General features: G+C 42.7%; 1 protein-coding gene across 1 annotated transcript in view; it reads right to left on the bottom strand.

Annotated features, from left to right (window-relative positions):
- MAML2 (mastermind like transcriptional coactivator 2) overlaps positions 1 to 16,727 on the bottom strand; it is a 209,605-nt gene that overhangs the window by 52,517 nt on the left and 140,361 nt on the right. Inside the window, exon 2 of the mRNA XM_058018572.1 lies at positions 10,721 to 12,172. Within this exon, the coding sequence (XP_057874555.1) occupies positions 10,721 to 12,172 (1,452 nt within the window). The remainder of the gene's footprint in view (positions 1 to 10,720; positions 12,173 to 16,727) is intronic.

Below are 16,727 nucleotides of genomic sequence, written 5' to 3'. Positions count from 1 at the left end.
TGGCATATCTAACATTTATTTTAAATTTTATCTTAAAAGCAGAAAGATTTTTGGCCACCAGCACACTCCTCAGGAAAGCCAAACGATTGGGAATGTGCTGGTAATTTCCAGCCTGAGTTTACTTATGGCCAATATCAAAGGTGGTTCCTAGGTGCACTGGTTGGAAAACTTGTCAGAAGAAAAACAGAGGTGGGTATGTTAAAGCTATATGGTTTTTGGATGAACATTCTCTAGATCTGCATAAATAATTTGGCCATGGACACGTAAGTCCTACTTTGCAGCTTTAAAAATATCAGGCTTTAATAGAGAGATGAATGTTTGTACCTCCAAAAGCCCAATTTCCTTAGTATTTTCAGATGGTGAGTCCAGGGCTCCAGGTAGCATTTCTGGAGGATTAAAAGCCTGGGGCCCTGGAGTTTGACCCACCAAGAAGTGCTTCTGAAAAGGACGGGTGGCCTTGATAGAATTTCAAATACAAAACAAGATTTTGACAACACAGCTGTACTTAGCCCATGAACTAGCTTTCACATTTACCAAGGAAGCCTGTAATTTGTGGACCAAGAGGTATTTACTTCTCTTAAAAATAAACTCAGCAGTGCAAGCCCTACATGAAGACGAGAAGATGCCAAAGTCAAGGACTGTGGCACACTTGGGTCTCCTGCATAGACCTGTAGGATAGTGCTGCTGCTTTCTCACTGTGCTCAGCAGCCCACATGGCTGTGAGATATTTCTCGATGCTGTTTCAGCTCCCAAGAGCTGGGTGCTGAAGAGGAAGAAGGGCTGAAAAGGGACAGTCAGTGGGCTGGAAAAACAGGATGAGAGCTGCAGGATTCACAGTAATGATAGGGCTGAGAGGAAGGCAGCAAAAGAGGACTTTGCATGCTCCTTGTGCCATGAGGCTAGCATGGCACAACAGGCCAAAACGGAAGAGTACCTTTGGCTTTTTTTTTAGGAAGCCCTTGCCAAAGATAAAAAAAGCCAGTTTGCATGCCTTTGCTAGGAATATGTTAGTGAAACAAGTGAGCTGGTCATGCAAACAACTTGTTTGACAGTAAGCAAACCAAGTGTCAAAAGCCAGGCAGAGTTCAACAGCTAAGCCTGGAAATGAGACACCCAGATTGTTCTGGATTTGCTCTGGTTCAGTTGATGCAGCAGATAAACAGTTAATGCCATTAGTGAACAAATGGCAGCGATCAAAAACCAACAGGAAAAGGCCACCACTTGCCATAATGCAAGCGAAACTATTGCGCTGAACGCCCTCCCTGCTGGGAGGTGGCAACACTACATAAAAGCAAACGGAAAAAGAAATATTTTGGATAAAACCTCTCCCTGCCCCAAATAAATTTCTTCCTGCTGGAAATTTTTGAAGTCCAGCTATTACTGTTAAGCTGGGTTTGTTCACAGGAAAAACAGAGAATGATGGAGCTGGAGAAATTCTCAATTGTCAGCTCAATTCTGTGAAATACTCATAAGACCCACTTTAGTGTTCGTGGATCCCATGCATAATGAGGCCCATGGAGTCTGCTGTAGGGAGAAAACAATGAAGAGAGACAGGTAGCATGCTTAGCATGTTGCAGAAAGGGTTAAAAGTGGTCAGTTCATCACTCTCCTGTGTGGTGCCTTGGAAGTTTTCACAACACCAGATGTGTGAAAAAAAAAAGAAGAAAGCAAGCCCAGTGAGCACCAGTAGACATCCTGGTGCCCTGGAAGCAGTTAAATTAACACCCAGCAGGGACAAATTTGCAGCTTTGGGAACAAGCTTAAAGTTAGTCTGTTTTCATTCCTGGAGTGAATTTGCAAGTGTATGACAGTGAAGTACAGCCTGGGAAGGAGCAGGCGGCTTTGGATTAAGGATGGATAGCCAGAATTTGCTCCCACCCTCCCTCCTCCCACTCTGTTTTGCACTTAGGCTGTGAAGCTCCCAATACTTCTGCTAATCCCTCTGTCTTCCCATGTCTTTTACCAGTTCCAGTAGGAAAGAAAAAAGTAATTTTTTTTTTTTTTTTCCCCCATTCTAGCTGAAACCAGACAAGACTGGAGTCACCCCAGCAAAACCTGCTTTAGCTGGGATTGCAGTTAACAGTCCTTCGGAGAAATCTAGTTCTGTAATGGATAAAGTTGGATGCTTTTCTAACTAGAACCAAAGCATTAAATCTTTTAGTAATTCATCACTCAGTTGGAGCCGGGCTGTGGCCCGGCTTGTAACCACTGCAAATTATAGAAAAGACTGGAAAAAGAAAAGTCTGTGAGAGTACATCTAAACCATCTTCACAGAATTACAGAAAGCCCTCACAGTCCCTCTCCCTCATACAAGTTACATAACAAATTGGATCCACAAAAATACCATCTTTCCTCATTTTCACACCTTGGTTATTGCAAATATTTTGGCATCAGTCAATCACAGGGAACTTTTCAACCAAGGTGGATTACACAGCTTCTTATGAAGGCCTGAGAAGGCCAATCTCCCTCATTCCTCCTCATGTATATCTTTGGCAAGGTAGGAAGAAACTTCAAACCCTGAAACAGCCTTCTCAGAGAGGTGTTTCATGGCCCAAGCCTGTCAGTGTTACCAGTCTTCCACTTCCCCATTGCAAAGACTGTAGGTTCTTGTCCCATGTCTATCAGTAGCTCCTATTCTGCTCCATTTTCTCCCACACTATTTCACTTGGATGTCTTGCCTTCCTCCACCTGCACCAAGACTCACTCTCAGCTTTCTCCTCCAGAGCTCCCAACCCTCCTCACTCATTCCCTCTCACCTAAGCCCAATTTGCACTCTGTATTACTGCCTTCCGGGCTTCTTCCCACCCTCAGACCCTCACTCTTTCTGTGCTTCACTCCTTCACCACCTGTTCTTACAGCTCTGTCCATCCCATCCAATTGCCCTACTCTGGATCCAGTCCCATCTGGCTGTTTCTTTCCCTTGCACTGAACTTTCTCCTCCGTGACTCTCTCTGTCCTGTCCCTCCACACCCAGTCTCCCCTCTTGCAGCTGCTGTTCACCTTCCACTCCTTCTCCAGACACCCCCTCAGGTGAGGTTCCCCACCACCAGCCACCTGAGGTGAGGTTAGCAGCTTGCTGCTGCTGGCAGAAGCAATTCCATCTCTGCTTCTGGCAATCCCATCTCTGCTTCTGCTTCCACCTGGGTGCTCCTGCCTCTTCCCTTGTACAGCTGTTGACTTTGCCTGACTCCACAAGCCAAAGGAAACCTACATAGAGAGAAAAAGGATAGCTCTCTGCTGGCCTTGTGAGAGCTTGGACAAGTGCCAGAGGTGGTGCCAGAGGAAGAAGTGACACAAGGGTAGGGTGAGGAAGGACTTCTTGCCCCTTTCTGAAGCTTCTAGTCTTTAGATCAGCTCTTCCATCCTGTGAAACCTCACATAAGAGAGTCCAAAGCCTCTGTGCTCCCCTTCTTTTGACATATTGCCACACAACTCAATGTGAGAAAGCAAGTTTCAGTCTGCACATGCCTTTCAGGCACAGCAGCAGAGCTGGGCTCACAGGTACTGAGAGTCTTCTGCAGAGAGGTTATTCCCACCACGTGTGCCTCTCTTGGGTACTCTGAGAGCGCCCTCCTCACTGGTTACATAGGAGGCTTAGGGGGTTCACATGAAATACAGATATCTGGTATGTAAGAGAGGCATAAATATCCCTCCTTTTACTCAGTTCCTGTGCTTTCTACTGATTCACTGGGTCTGGTTCCACTCCAGAATCTGTCAGAGGATCTTTCTGCAATGGTAAGCATATCCAACAACTCCAGTGGATTGATTGTAACGGCTTTGAATGACATCTTCCTTCTTTATTTCTTTCCCCAAATACACAAGAATATATAAAATATACAGAAAGATTTCCTTCATCTCAAGGTTTGGCTGGCTTGTTTATTTAGATTATAAATTCTTCAGGGCAAAACCTGTCTCTTACACTGTATGTGTACATTACCAGAAACGCATGCAGCAAATGAAGCAGGCAGATGGTTCTGGAATAGTTCTGTTGGAGCATCTGGCTGATTTTCTGGAACAGCATCACATTCAAATGGTAAACTCACCCGTGAAAACTCACATTAAAGGAACATTATTAGGTCTGTTGCTGTCTTAACAACAGTCATCTGTGGCCTGGGGCAGGTCTCCACCATAAAAACACCAGCAGTAAAAGTAACTGAGTGGAGGAATAAATATTTGCCATTAAAATATTCCTTCATTTTGAACCCCTAGAGAGACAAATTACTGGGACTAAGCACTCTTGAGCACTTAGGGGAATTAAAATAATAGGAAGACTCTAGGGAGAACTGGGGCTTGTTAATTTTTTTTTGTTCCTTGACTTCTTGAGGTATTCATAAATTGCCTGCAAACAAGTAAAAATTTACAGGAAAGGGTTTTTCACCATGCCAGCTCCAAATGGTTGTGGAATTATATTGTTTTTCCAGGCTGCCTTTCCAAAATCTTTGCAGGAAGTTGACTCAGGGCTTGACTCTGGCCTCAGATGCATGCACAGCAATAGCAGGAATCCTCACTTCAGCCAGGTAAGAAGCCCTGGTGAACACTATAACTTTATGGACAAGTTCACGGATCAAGATAGGCTAACTAGCTCCCTAGCAGAGAATCAGACCTGAAGCATCCTTGGCCCCTTTTCTTCTGGTCAGCATGCCATCTTCACAGTTCCTTATCTCAGACTTGTCCTGTTACACTTCCTTTCCAGTTAATCTAATAAGCCCAAACTCACGTCCTGTTTTTGATGATGATTCCTCACTTTACGCTACCACCTCAGGCCTGTAAACTCTAATCGCAGCCACCAGCACTGTGCATCTTCTTAGTTGCCATTTGTTCTTTGCAGCCATCTTCATCTCCTGTGTACACACTCAGTACCTTGGCTGTGCCTCTGCTTTCCTTCTCCAGCCCAAGCCTTCCAGGTGGTGGTGGAATACAATCAGAGGGCTGAAGCAGCTAACAACCTTACTGTACCCTCTGTCTCCAACAGCAGGTTTTCCCCCCACACCCAAGACAACTGACTGAGTTATGAAGGGTCTCTTGGATCACTGCAGTTCTCAAACCAACATCTTAAGACCTGCAGGTAGGGAAAAGTTCATACCTATCAAGTTCTTTCCATAATAGCCATCTTATCTTTGATCTTATAGAAGTCAGATCAATGTTATCCCTTTGAAGCACGTGACACTTTTAGTCTGAGTTTATACAGTTCTTCACAGAATTACATTTTGCCCTCTCAGTGGACCTCCCAGGCATTTTGACAATGCTAATAGATAATGAATGAGACTTAAGTGCGTTGACATTAGCAAAGAACTCATCCAGGGAAGCTCAATGATGTTTTTCATTGGTAACTTTGTGGAAGTACCTTCAAAAAGCAGCTCAACAGAGACGTCAGGAACTGTCTCATCTACCTCCCAAATCCCCCAACCAAGAAGCCTTTGACCATGGATAATAACCTACTATTCTTCCAGTGTAAATGCTTTATGCAAAGAGTTCAAGAAACCTTATGGATCTTGGGGTGTCTCTGAGACATTGAATTACCATATCCTGAGGGACTGACTGTCCACAGTGGGACCGCGTATGTATTTTGTTCAGCAAACTGAGCATGAATGATATAAGGCACCATCAAGAAAACTGTCCATAATGACAACACAGGAACTTACAACATTTTCTCTCTGGTTTCATGCTCATAAATCAGCTATGACCCTGCGATTGATGGTGGTCATTGGGACATACTCAAGTTTTTATCCAGAATATTTAATTCAGAAGTCCTTGTATGAGGGAATGTGACCAAAATGGAGATATCAAGAAAAGCTGTCATCCAAATATTATTTTTATAGAGATCTTTGAGAGAAAGGCCACATTGTTATTTTCTTACACTATGGAACAGTTTCTATTATTACAGATTCCCAAAGCCTGGAATCGTTGTCATTTATGATCTAAGTAAAATTCAAGACCCGGTTTGTACCCATTACCAAAAGCTACTCTAGGTTTTCTCTCTTCATTTCACAAATATTTGTAAAATACTTTCTTCACACTTGAAAAGAGAGAAGTTGCCTCACCAAAATGTGTTCTTCTTTTCTTCCATAGTGGCAAACACAGAGATTTAGGAAAATATTAATAAAATACTAATAAAATAATAAAATACTAATAAAAATAAAGAAGACACATTTTCTTTGAGAAATTTCAGGGGCTAAATTAGATATGTGAGTTACTCATTCAGCAGTGAATGGTAATAAGAGTTTTTTATAACTAATGTCAAAAAAGACATTAGTTCTTTTGGTCCTGGTGCTTCTTTCTCAAATAGCATTCTATCTGAAAGTTTAACACGTGCTCTTTATTGAATCCACATGGTGCCCATGCTTTAAAAAAAAAAAAAAAAAAGGTAGAAGGTCATATCATGCTTGTAACTATGCTGCTGTAAGTTCAGTTATACTCTCCTGAAAATAAATGAAATTTCTCTGGGCTTACACCGGAGAAAATGAGAGGAGAATCTATTTCAGGATCTCTGCATGCAGAGTTGCCAGGTTAGTTGAAATACCACCTCTGTCCCTCGGAGATATTTCAGATGATGAATGCATATTAAGCTGTAGGCATTGGAAGGACTGGTGTAATGGAATGGGTTGCAAGGGGGCAGTCACATCAGCACCTGGAGCTCTTCTGTGGTGGCACATCCCTTGGTGCAGTGCTGATCAGTAATCCTACAGGGAAAACATGCTAGGAGCTGGTACTGGAGAAGGGACTGCTCAGTATTCAGTAGGAAGGAAGACTGGTTGGACATAAAAGGAGCCTGTTAAGTTGCAGTGAAGAAAATGATCTAAGGTGTGCTCCAATTAGGACAAGTAAGGGCAAATACCACCACCACCCCTTAAACTGTGACTAATCACAATTCTTGGATTATTGAAAAAGAGTCTAGAGACGTGAAAAAGGAGAAGGTGATCCCATCCTCAAAGCAATTCTTCAAGAACAAGGACTAAAAAAGCCCTGAGGTTTCCACAAGCAAACACTATTGTGGGTTGTATCTACACTGATGTATCCAGAGCCTTAAAAATATGGACTACTGGTTGTTCATGTAAAGTGGAGGCTGAAGCTCTCACGATCCCTTGTGTTATCCTTGCCTCCAAAGCCAAGACTAAATAGGACACATGCCCACATGTAGCAGACGAAGTGGCCTTGCTCTCTTAGGGCTCCTGTTCTCATGAGCTCAGCCTTCTATTCTCCCCTCCCTTGAGCAAATGAAGTTGAATGAAAACAATTGGAGAAAAATTCAACTTGAAATCCTTGAGTTTAATTTGGCTTTAGGTCAAAACCAGAAAGGGATGAATTATATTTTATTTAGTAGATACAAGCTGTTTTTGTTGTTGTGGGGTTTTTTTTTGTTGGGTTTTTTTGTTTTGCTTTTATTTTTTTACTTCTTCACGGAAAAGTAATAGATCTTATTCAACAAATAAAATAGCTAATTGAAAACTTGGAAAATGTGTGAGGAATTTCTTGGACTAGTTAAAAAACATCAAGTCTTCAGTTCAAAAATCTTAAGTCTTACTTGAGAAGCATCTCTCATTGACTGGACTACATTCCTTCAAAAGGGTAAAGTTAGACTTTTACCCAGGCCCAGTTACAGATTTTCAGCTGAGGCTCTGTAGAAGTATCACAAACCTGATTAAACTTGTATAGAATTTGGAGCTTCTAAGTACTTCCTAAACAAAGAGAGTGTTGAGTTTCTATGAGTTTTTTCATTACTATGTGTATGTTGCATTCAGATAGACAATAGAAAGGAATCTTTCCCAGAACAATGGAGAATAAAAGAGAGAGGCAAACAAACCCTTCATTCAGATCAACCTTCCAGGAAACCAAGATGATTTCCATCATTTTTATGACTTTTCCCTAGAGGCAAAAGACATCTAATTAGCAAATCCCTCTGTAAGTTTGTTTCAATTGACACAAAGGGAATGTGACAAGCAGAGAAATTATAAGCCTTACATTTCCAGTTAACCAGTTTGGACTGATAAAACCAAGCTCAGATGGGTTTTGGGGATCTTAAAGCTTGGGGAGCAAATAATCCAGAGGGTGAGTTAGTTCTGCTAAAAATGTGAACTTACAGTGTTGCAGTCAGTGATTTCTGATGGCAGTGTCACAGCAGCCCTTTGTGAATGTGCCCTCACACTACCACCTACAAAGCACTGCAGTGAGTTGTGACATGGTCCTGTAATGATCTGAGGAGGAGCTGAATGATACCAAGCAGAATCAAATCTTGATTCCTCAAGCAGAAATAGAGCATGACTAAAATAAATATTAATCATGAAGTTAATTAGTAAATGCTGGTAATTAATCATGCATTACTTTTAATGATGTGTAGAAACACTCAGAGGTGGGAGATGATCCTTCAGGAAAGCAGGCTGTGCAGCCTAAATGAGGTAATGTCCCCATTGCTAAAATCAGCAGCAGTCGACCCACAAGGTCGCTTTGACCTTTGTTGTCTTTACTGGAAGATAATACTAGCAGTGTCTCCTCCCCCTCAATTTAATATCTGAATTTATGTGGCAAGCTATCCAAGGGGTTGATGGGCTCTTGCAGCAGTGCAGGCAGGTGCTAAAGGGTCCACAGGACTCATAAATACTGCAAGTACTGCAAGGTAAATTGTTACATTCAAACCTTTTAAAAACTCTGTAATTCATGGACCAATTATATTTCTAAGTATTGTTCCAGCAACCACAAAATACTTTAATTGAGAGAGACATAATTGATATTCTGAGCTTCATCAGCACTTTGGAACAACTGCTAGGGATCGCTAAAAAAAAAGCCAGTTATCTCTCTAGAGCATAGAAAAAACAGCATCTTTACTGCAAAGGCCCTGTAATCTGTGTCTAAAAATCTTCCAAGATTCTCAGCTGTGCTGTGGGTCAGGTAGCCACATCTTGCAGAAACAGCTGTGGGAAGTGGTCAGATGACATGAAACATTGGAAAATTGGTTGGCAGAAAGAAATCTGCAATGACAGGCAAAACCCCTTCCTTGGTGTAATATCTAAAGTTACAATAAGAGTTAGGACAAGTTTCCTAAACCAAAGATCTTGTGGCCACACAGGTGAGAAATCCTGCTACACTCATGGTAAATCTTGCAAGTACTACTGGGGCCGAGGTGCCCAGTCCCATCTTGTTGGCTGGCCTCCCTAAGCAGCAGCCCAAGAGGGCACAGAGCAAGCAGTTAACATCACTTCAAGCAGAGCTGCTCTCATGTTTTTGTGCCTCACCAGAGTGTGACCTTGCAAATTTTTTCAGAAAAACAGTAGTGTTTGCAGAAGTCTTGCCTGTCTCCCCTGTGTTGACAGATTGCTGGAAGATTCAGGATGGCTGAATGAAGGAACTGTTAACATTCATCTGTCTGCCAGTCTATTAGGAGAATGGGGAAATACACCTAAGAAGAGAGCACACAGCAGCTCAAGAGGAAGAACAGCTTGCAGATGCCTCCCATAAAACAGCAAAACTGTGCTTGCATCCTGCAAATGCTCATTTCTCACACCTGCACATAGGTTTCACCTGGTACCTCTTGCTAAGGGACTTGTTGGAGTAAGTCATAGTTAGTTGCTCAGGAAATTTAAAAGAGTTAAAAGGAGAAAGGTGTGCGGGCATACAACTGTATTTACTCTTTTTAAAGCATCAGCCTGTTCATCCAGTTTGGTGAAGAAACTCCACCTTAGAAGGATTCGTTCACAATGCTACTTTCTGTGAGTCCATGGAAAACAGGCTTTCATTTTTAAGCAGCTTCTTATAGCTTTTTTCCCATCTCCACACCTATACTGCAATTTCATATCTTCAAATACACTGAGATGAAATCCCACCTAAACTACTCAGAGTTGCCTAAACATTCCAAGGTCAAATATGTTTTACTTGTTTTGCACCTGGTTTCCAGACTCTGGGGTACAGCAAGGTTGCACATTCTCACTTTGATTGGCAGGGATCTGAAACTTGGGATCTGAGACCTGGGTGCACAGGGACTTGGCATAGCACAACTAAGCTAAAACAGCAGATCTTGTCAGGGTACTGTCTCATGATAACACAGTGGGAGCTGGCTACATGGAATATAGTTGTAGACATATCTGTGGCAACCTTCTCCTTCATCTCTCAGCATGTATTTTATCCACAGAATATTCCCAGAAGTGTGATGGGTGTTTAGAAAGCTCACAGATAAATCTTAGTTTTTCTTTGCCAAAGCGATAGCAAATGTGCAAACAGTATTTTCAGTCATATCAGTCAAAAGATATCTAAAAACAGAATTTCCTAACCCTGCCTCCATGAGAAAAATGATGGCATAAAAATTAACATTGTAAAACACATTATCTAAGATAACATAGAAATTCATTAAAATTCTGACTTTCAAAAGAGCCTAAATTTTTGTAAGCTAGAAAACTTAGATGGGAGTCCAAAATACACTTGCATCTGCCCTACTATCTCACCTTTCTGACAAGAATCTACATAATATATAGCAGTGACATATTCACTCCATTGCATGAAGAGAAAAGTGTTATGAGCATGTGCTTCTTGAAATTCTTCTAAATGTGCATCCATGAATGCACAACACCGGAATGGGTTCTAAACGTGCCATCACCAGCTCTGCAGAAGTGCATGCTAAGAGGATCATTAAGTGCCACTAGGACACATCTCCTGCAGGAATGAGGCCAGGAAAAGCCTTTTTATTACTTGGACCAGAACAATTCTGTAACAAAGAAGGAGGAATTTGTCTTACCTGTCTGTGCTGCTGAGAGACTGGATACTGCAAACCTGAGATTTGCTGGCTTTGCTGCATTTTCTGAAGCATCATTTTTTGCTGCATTGCTAAGGTTACATTAGGTGGCCTCTGAAGAGACTGGTTTGGGAGAGGCTGAGCAGTTTGTGGCTGTGGCTGTTGTTGCTGCTGTTGCTGTGGCTGCTGCACAGGAGCTGAACCCTGTGCCTGCTGGGTGTAGTGCAGAAGGGCAGGCTTGTTTTGGGAACCCAAAACCGAAGGCATCTGCTGGTTTGTTTGCTCTGAGTTAAAGTGAAACAAAGGCTTTGTGTTGCCATGATGCTGCTCTAGAGGTGGCTGAGCACTGTTGATAAAGTTTCTGTTGAGGTCCTGAGGCTTCTGTTGCATGATTATGTCCATGGGATTGCTCTGGGGAGTGGTTGGTTTATAAACATAGTTGTTCATCCCTTTTGTCTGGTTTCCATTCACTGGCACCCCAAGCATTGCTGAGCTTTGTGGGCTGAACTGCTGCTGGCGAAAAGAGGGACTGGGGATTTTCTCTTGCACAAAGGGTCCAGGGGAAGGTCCTGATGGAGACAGAGTGGACCAGTTGGCTGTCTGGTTCTGCTGCTGCTGTTGCTGCTGAATCAAGGCATGCTGCTGCCGATTGGCTGCGATCTGTTTGAGCTGCTGTGCATGAGACACCTCACCTTGCCAGTTAGGCAATGGCCGAGTGGACGCAGAAGAAACCTGTGACACCTGTGTTTGAGGCACCGAGGGGATGGGTGAAGAGGCAGACATGGCAGTGGGAGCCATCGTGAAGGCTGGACCTGTAGAAGAAGGCCTCATCTGTGGGGAGCCCACAGGAGCCTGATTCATGCCTGCTGCATACTCACTTTTTATCACCATCTTATCCATCTGCAGAGATCTCGCAGGGCCCCTCTGGCTCTGCTGGCCAAGGTCAATGTTGAATGGCTCATCTTGTTTTATCGTGGCATTTATCATATTCTCTAGCTCAACATCACTCATTGGTGGCACTGATATGTTATTCAGTTCATTAAACAGTTCCTGAAGCTCAAGATCCATCATTTGGTCCCATGAGTCTTCCCCATATCTGTTAGGGAACATGTTCTCATGGGATGTCTGGCCATCTAAGTGTTTGCTGCAGGACATTGTTTCTCCTGGTTCTTTCTTTACCTCTTTCAAAGTCATATTAAACATGTCATTCCCACTAGCATGGGTATTGTTTGCAAGGCTGCTGGCCTTTCTTTGTGATCCTTGCCCCACAGTCATAGTTCCTGACATTGACTGGCTTTGGCAATTGTTAACATGTTGTCCACCTTGTCCCACTGGGATATTGTCACCCACTCTTATCCTCTTAATGTCAAGGAAAGAGTTCTCTGAAACACCATTGGGCCTTTTGTTGACAGGTGACAGATTTACCACCAACTTTCTCTTCAAGGAGCCTTGAAGCTGAAAGAAACAGAGACAAAAAAAAAATCATTAGATGAATACCAAAGAAATAATTTAATTGCTTGAAAGGCAACAGGCAGGTAAGAATTGCTTAGTTCAGAAAGGTCCTCCGGGCTTTTTTTGGTCAATGAAGCTGTGCAGAACTGTAGGCAAATAGGCTTTAAGTGGTGACTCTCCCCGCCACCACAGCATTTTTGGAGCACTGCTGCCTCCTGTTCATCACAGACCCCCTTCCCCCTCACAGGTGTGACGAGGGACGGAGGTAGCCAGAGCTGTAGTTGGTAAAGCCCCTTTGCTCCAGATCTACTCTAATCTAGCTATGCCAGACAGATCTAAAGTATTTTAGACAGCAGAGACAAATGCAGTCATGAAATCTGCCCTTGTGCTACACGGTGGTGCAGTTTTCATTTTCCCAATTTTGGTACAGGATCCAAAAAATATTTTTGACACCTGTCGAGTCCAAAAGTCCTTGAACACATTACAATGGCACACACAAGATCAAGGCATCCTTAGCTTATGTAGGTTTATACTGGCCAGAGATGTGTATGATTAAAAATGTTAGATATTAACCTGTTGAAAACTGAGAATGAGTTCACTAAAGCCATGTCCAGTTATGTCAGCCTAGGGTCTGGCCCATGATGTACTTACTGCCAGATTATTTCCCAAAGATGTACATTAATACATTAAGCCCTTGTTGTTTATGTTCTGAAACATCTCTTATAAAACATACAGTCCACTCAACACTGCCCTGAGAATTGTAACTCTGTTTTCTTTTCCTTGACTATTTAGAGCGATACTTCTATTTGCTTGCCAGCCCTGTGGGCCTACTGAAGGAAAAGAGGTTCATGGCTCTGTCTGCCTGATCTACTCATCTGCTGTGGCTGTGCACGCAAATTCCCACCCCATGCACAGAAAACAGAGATGTCAGTCCCATGAGCTGAAAAGCCTGGACTTGGTACATATGCCCTCAAGTAAGATGCAGATGCCCTCAAGAAGAGTTGCTTTGCACACAGTTCATAAAAGAACAGATCACTTTTTAAAACAAGGGCAGCTGTCCTATATTTAGCCCTGTACATTTCATCTTAGAGGTCTTTTCCAACCTTAATGATTCTATGATTCCATAGAATCATTACCAAAGGGGCACACAGCGAGGAGTGCGCACATGCAGCCCTTGCAGAGCCAGCACACACAGTCCCTGTTTCAGCCAGGAAAATAAGCAATGAAACACAGCTCACCTTCTGCCTTTCTGCACTTGGGCAGAAGTGCAATGGCCCCAGAGGCATCAAGACAATGCCATCTGAGAAATAACTGTGTGTGCCAGTGAGAAAATAATAAATAGTGCCTGTACACACTATGATACCTTGGGAAGCTACAAAGGGCAGAGAGAATTGAGAACTCTAATTCTCCAGTTAAGTGAGGAAGAATGATTTACGAGATCTTCCATTCATGTTATTTGCATCATGCTTTTTCATGTACAGAAGTCCATGGGCACGTAATACTCTACTATGGCCTCTATGCCCTTCAGTTTCAGGCTTACCTATAGGTAAAAGCTCTTCTCAGTTAACTCCAGATGTGAAAAAATTTATTCTGAATATAATTTAATTGCTTGAAAAGAGTTTAACTGAGAAATACATATTTCCTCCAAACCCGTTTTTCCATTCCACTCTTCCATTGCATCATCCGGTCACTGAGTTTAGCCCTTAAAAATAAAGTTTGTAATTTCTCCCTCTGACACTGAAAATCCAATTTCATATTTCAAGTTAACCTTCCAGCACAGCTTTTAAATCATAGATTCATGTTTTCATAAGGACAAACATGTTGATGCCTACTCATATAAGTCTACAGACTGTGTGCATGCAAGAGTAATTAATTGTCACTAGATGTCCCTCACTGGGGAGGGGTTTTGGTGGTCACTGCAAAGAGCACAGACTGTCTTGGATTAGTATGTTCCTTCTGACACATGAGTCACTGTACTTTCCTTTGGAACAAAAAAAGGTAAGTTGCACTTCCTTTTACCATCATCTTTGCTGTCAGTGTGTTTATTAGAAACCATGCTCGTACACTCAAATTCATCTTCCTGGGAAATGGGGAAGTCCACAGGTCATTAGAATACATGACTTGGCAGCACATTTTGCTTTCAGATGTGTTGCTGACAGAAAGGCCGAACAGAGTACATCCCCTGCATATGTATATGTTTTATGTGGTTAATATGGCTTTCTGAGTTAATTTGGGTTTGCTTGACATTTTGAAGCAGATGGAGCTGTTTAAAAAACTCCACATTTTCAGGGCACCTGCACCAAGCTTTCTGACACATGTGAAAATGCAGGTGTTACATTGTGCTGCATGTAGTATCTGCTTTTCACTGCATTTGAAGTAGCTTCTAGCAGATAGCAGGGTGAGGTGGGTGAGCTGGGAAGGGGTTTGCTACACACAAGTCAGCAGCAGAGCCAGGCAGAGCACCATGATCTCCAGACACATCCCTTGACCAAGCACCCTCCCTTAGCACGGCCTGGAGGACTCCTGGTTTCATGACATCTGCCCACCAAAAAGGGGACTGTACATTTCTAAAGAATAACAAGAACAACTTATTGCATCTCCCCAAAACCTTGCACACATAACCCTTGGAATGCTGACAACACCATCAGTCAATAGATGTCCACACCTTAAAGCAGAAATGAGAGCAAGTCAGGCTGCAAAGGTGCAGGGAACTCAGGGGACTTCACTGAGGATGCCACAAAGGTCCTGATTTCGCATCCCCCATGAGTTCAGGATATGGAGGGAGAGGGCATGGGAAGATGTGAGCAGCCCACAGGGATGAAGCCCCCTCTACCTCCTTGCACTGAGCTGTTACCAATTATATGTCAGGGGGGGCTTCAGGGGACTGGTCTGTGTTTGTTCAGGAAGATGAGCAGTGTCCATCACAAGCCTCTCTGAATGCTGCCTTTTGCAGGGCACTGCTGCCCCAGCATTATGCCTCTTTTGTTAAGAAGGAAAAGGACTAGGGTTCCATCACCGAAATCTTTGCATTTTTCTAGCAATCACATTTTTTGATTACTGACTAAAAGTCAGTACTCAAACTCTTTTTACCCAAGCAAAGCACAGACTTTTCAGAAGGAAATAAAAAACAACCAACTTGCCAGATTTCAGGCTCCATCTCTTTCAATTTGCAAGCTAGGATTGATTTGGGTCAGTAAACATAAAGCAAAAGTTCCTATAACATACCCAGGCACATTCCTCAGATCAAAGAGGCTTGTGGTTACACATCTCAAGCTGCTTGAACTGTGTAATACTGAAAGGCCCTGTGATGGGAAACGAGTGACATGACAGTAAGTGGGAGAGGAGGAAGCCCTCCATGCCCAGCTCCATCCCACAGGCAGGTGGGCAGCGCTGGATGAACCATCACGGAGCACAGGCATTTCCTGGCAGCATGTGTTACTGTGGGACCTTTGGCTGAGCAGGCTCTGGTGAGTCAGCGTGAGGTCACGCATTTACAGCAAGGCATAGCTGGATGATTGATCTTCTGAAGTCAGAACTGAGATAATTTCTATGAGACAGCCCAGTGCTGTTCCTGGACAAAATGCTTGGGGACAGCAGAGGGCAAACTCTAGAGATGACTTGATCTAAATGACCCGGTGCAATACCATGTCCTGTGCAGAGGGACATATATAATATTTATAAGTTTTATATTTAAAACTTATTCAGAGTCTTAAAGGAATTTAAGAGAGGCAGCTTTTTCTCTAATGCTCTCTGACACCAGGCCAAATCAGCAGGAAATCCACTGAACTAATAATTAGGGCTCATCAAATCCTGGTATCAAAAAACTTCTCTTTCACAAAAACAGAAAGGCTTTTGCTTAACCTTTCTTTTAGTTGAATTTTTTTACTAAATATAAAACTACAGGATTTTGCTGATTTTTTTGGGCTCATTTTATGTTTTTAGGAAGTGGAAGCAAAAAAATGTTTTGGTGCAAAAGCACAGCTTGTCAATGAGAAATTTTAGAGATTGTTTTCTCCAAAATATCCATATTGCACAATATTTTTATCACATCATTGATGCATTTCTGATATTACTCATGTGTATTCACCTTGTATTTCTTTCCACAGGGTCTATCCGATATAGTCAAGAAAAGAATTGCCTGTGTCAGCAGGAAATAATAGCCTATCAGGTTTCTCTTTCAATAAAAATATTATTTTTGTGCATTTCATACAGCTTCAGCAGTTGGACTTCCTTTAGAAATTGCTCTTATTGTCATTTACCACTGTGTAGGAAGGATCACAGTGCTCGACAGAGCTCCTGGACTAACCGTCCAGCACCTTGACTTTCACAGCTCTCAGGACAAGTAAAACACAAGCTGTCCCTCTGACTTGCCTGAGTAACTCCATAGTGCCTGCAGATGAAGCCTTTGTACAGGGATTTTAGTACTGTATCAGACTAATTTTGAAATGTTTATAGCTGGACACTCAAGACTGGGCCAAAACACCAAAAATACCCCAAGGAAACTACAGAGAGAATGCCACAGTTTGATAGCCTTAAGTCCCCACTAAGCCTTTTAGTG

Source organism: Melospiza georgiana, chromosome 2, assembly GCF_028018845.1.
Source record: "Melospiza georgiana isolate bMelGeo1 chromosome 2, bMelGeo1.pri, whole genome shotgun sequence".
Taxonomy (NCBI): Eukaryota; Metazoa; Chordata; class Aves; order Passeriformes; family Passerellidae; genus Melospiza; species Melospiza georgiana.
This window is presented reverse-complemented; position numbering and strand designations above follow the sequence as displayed.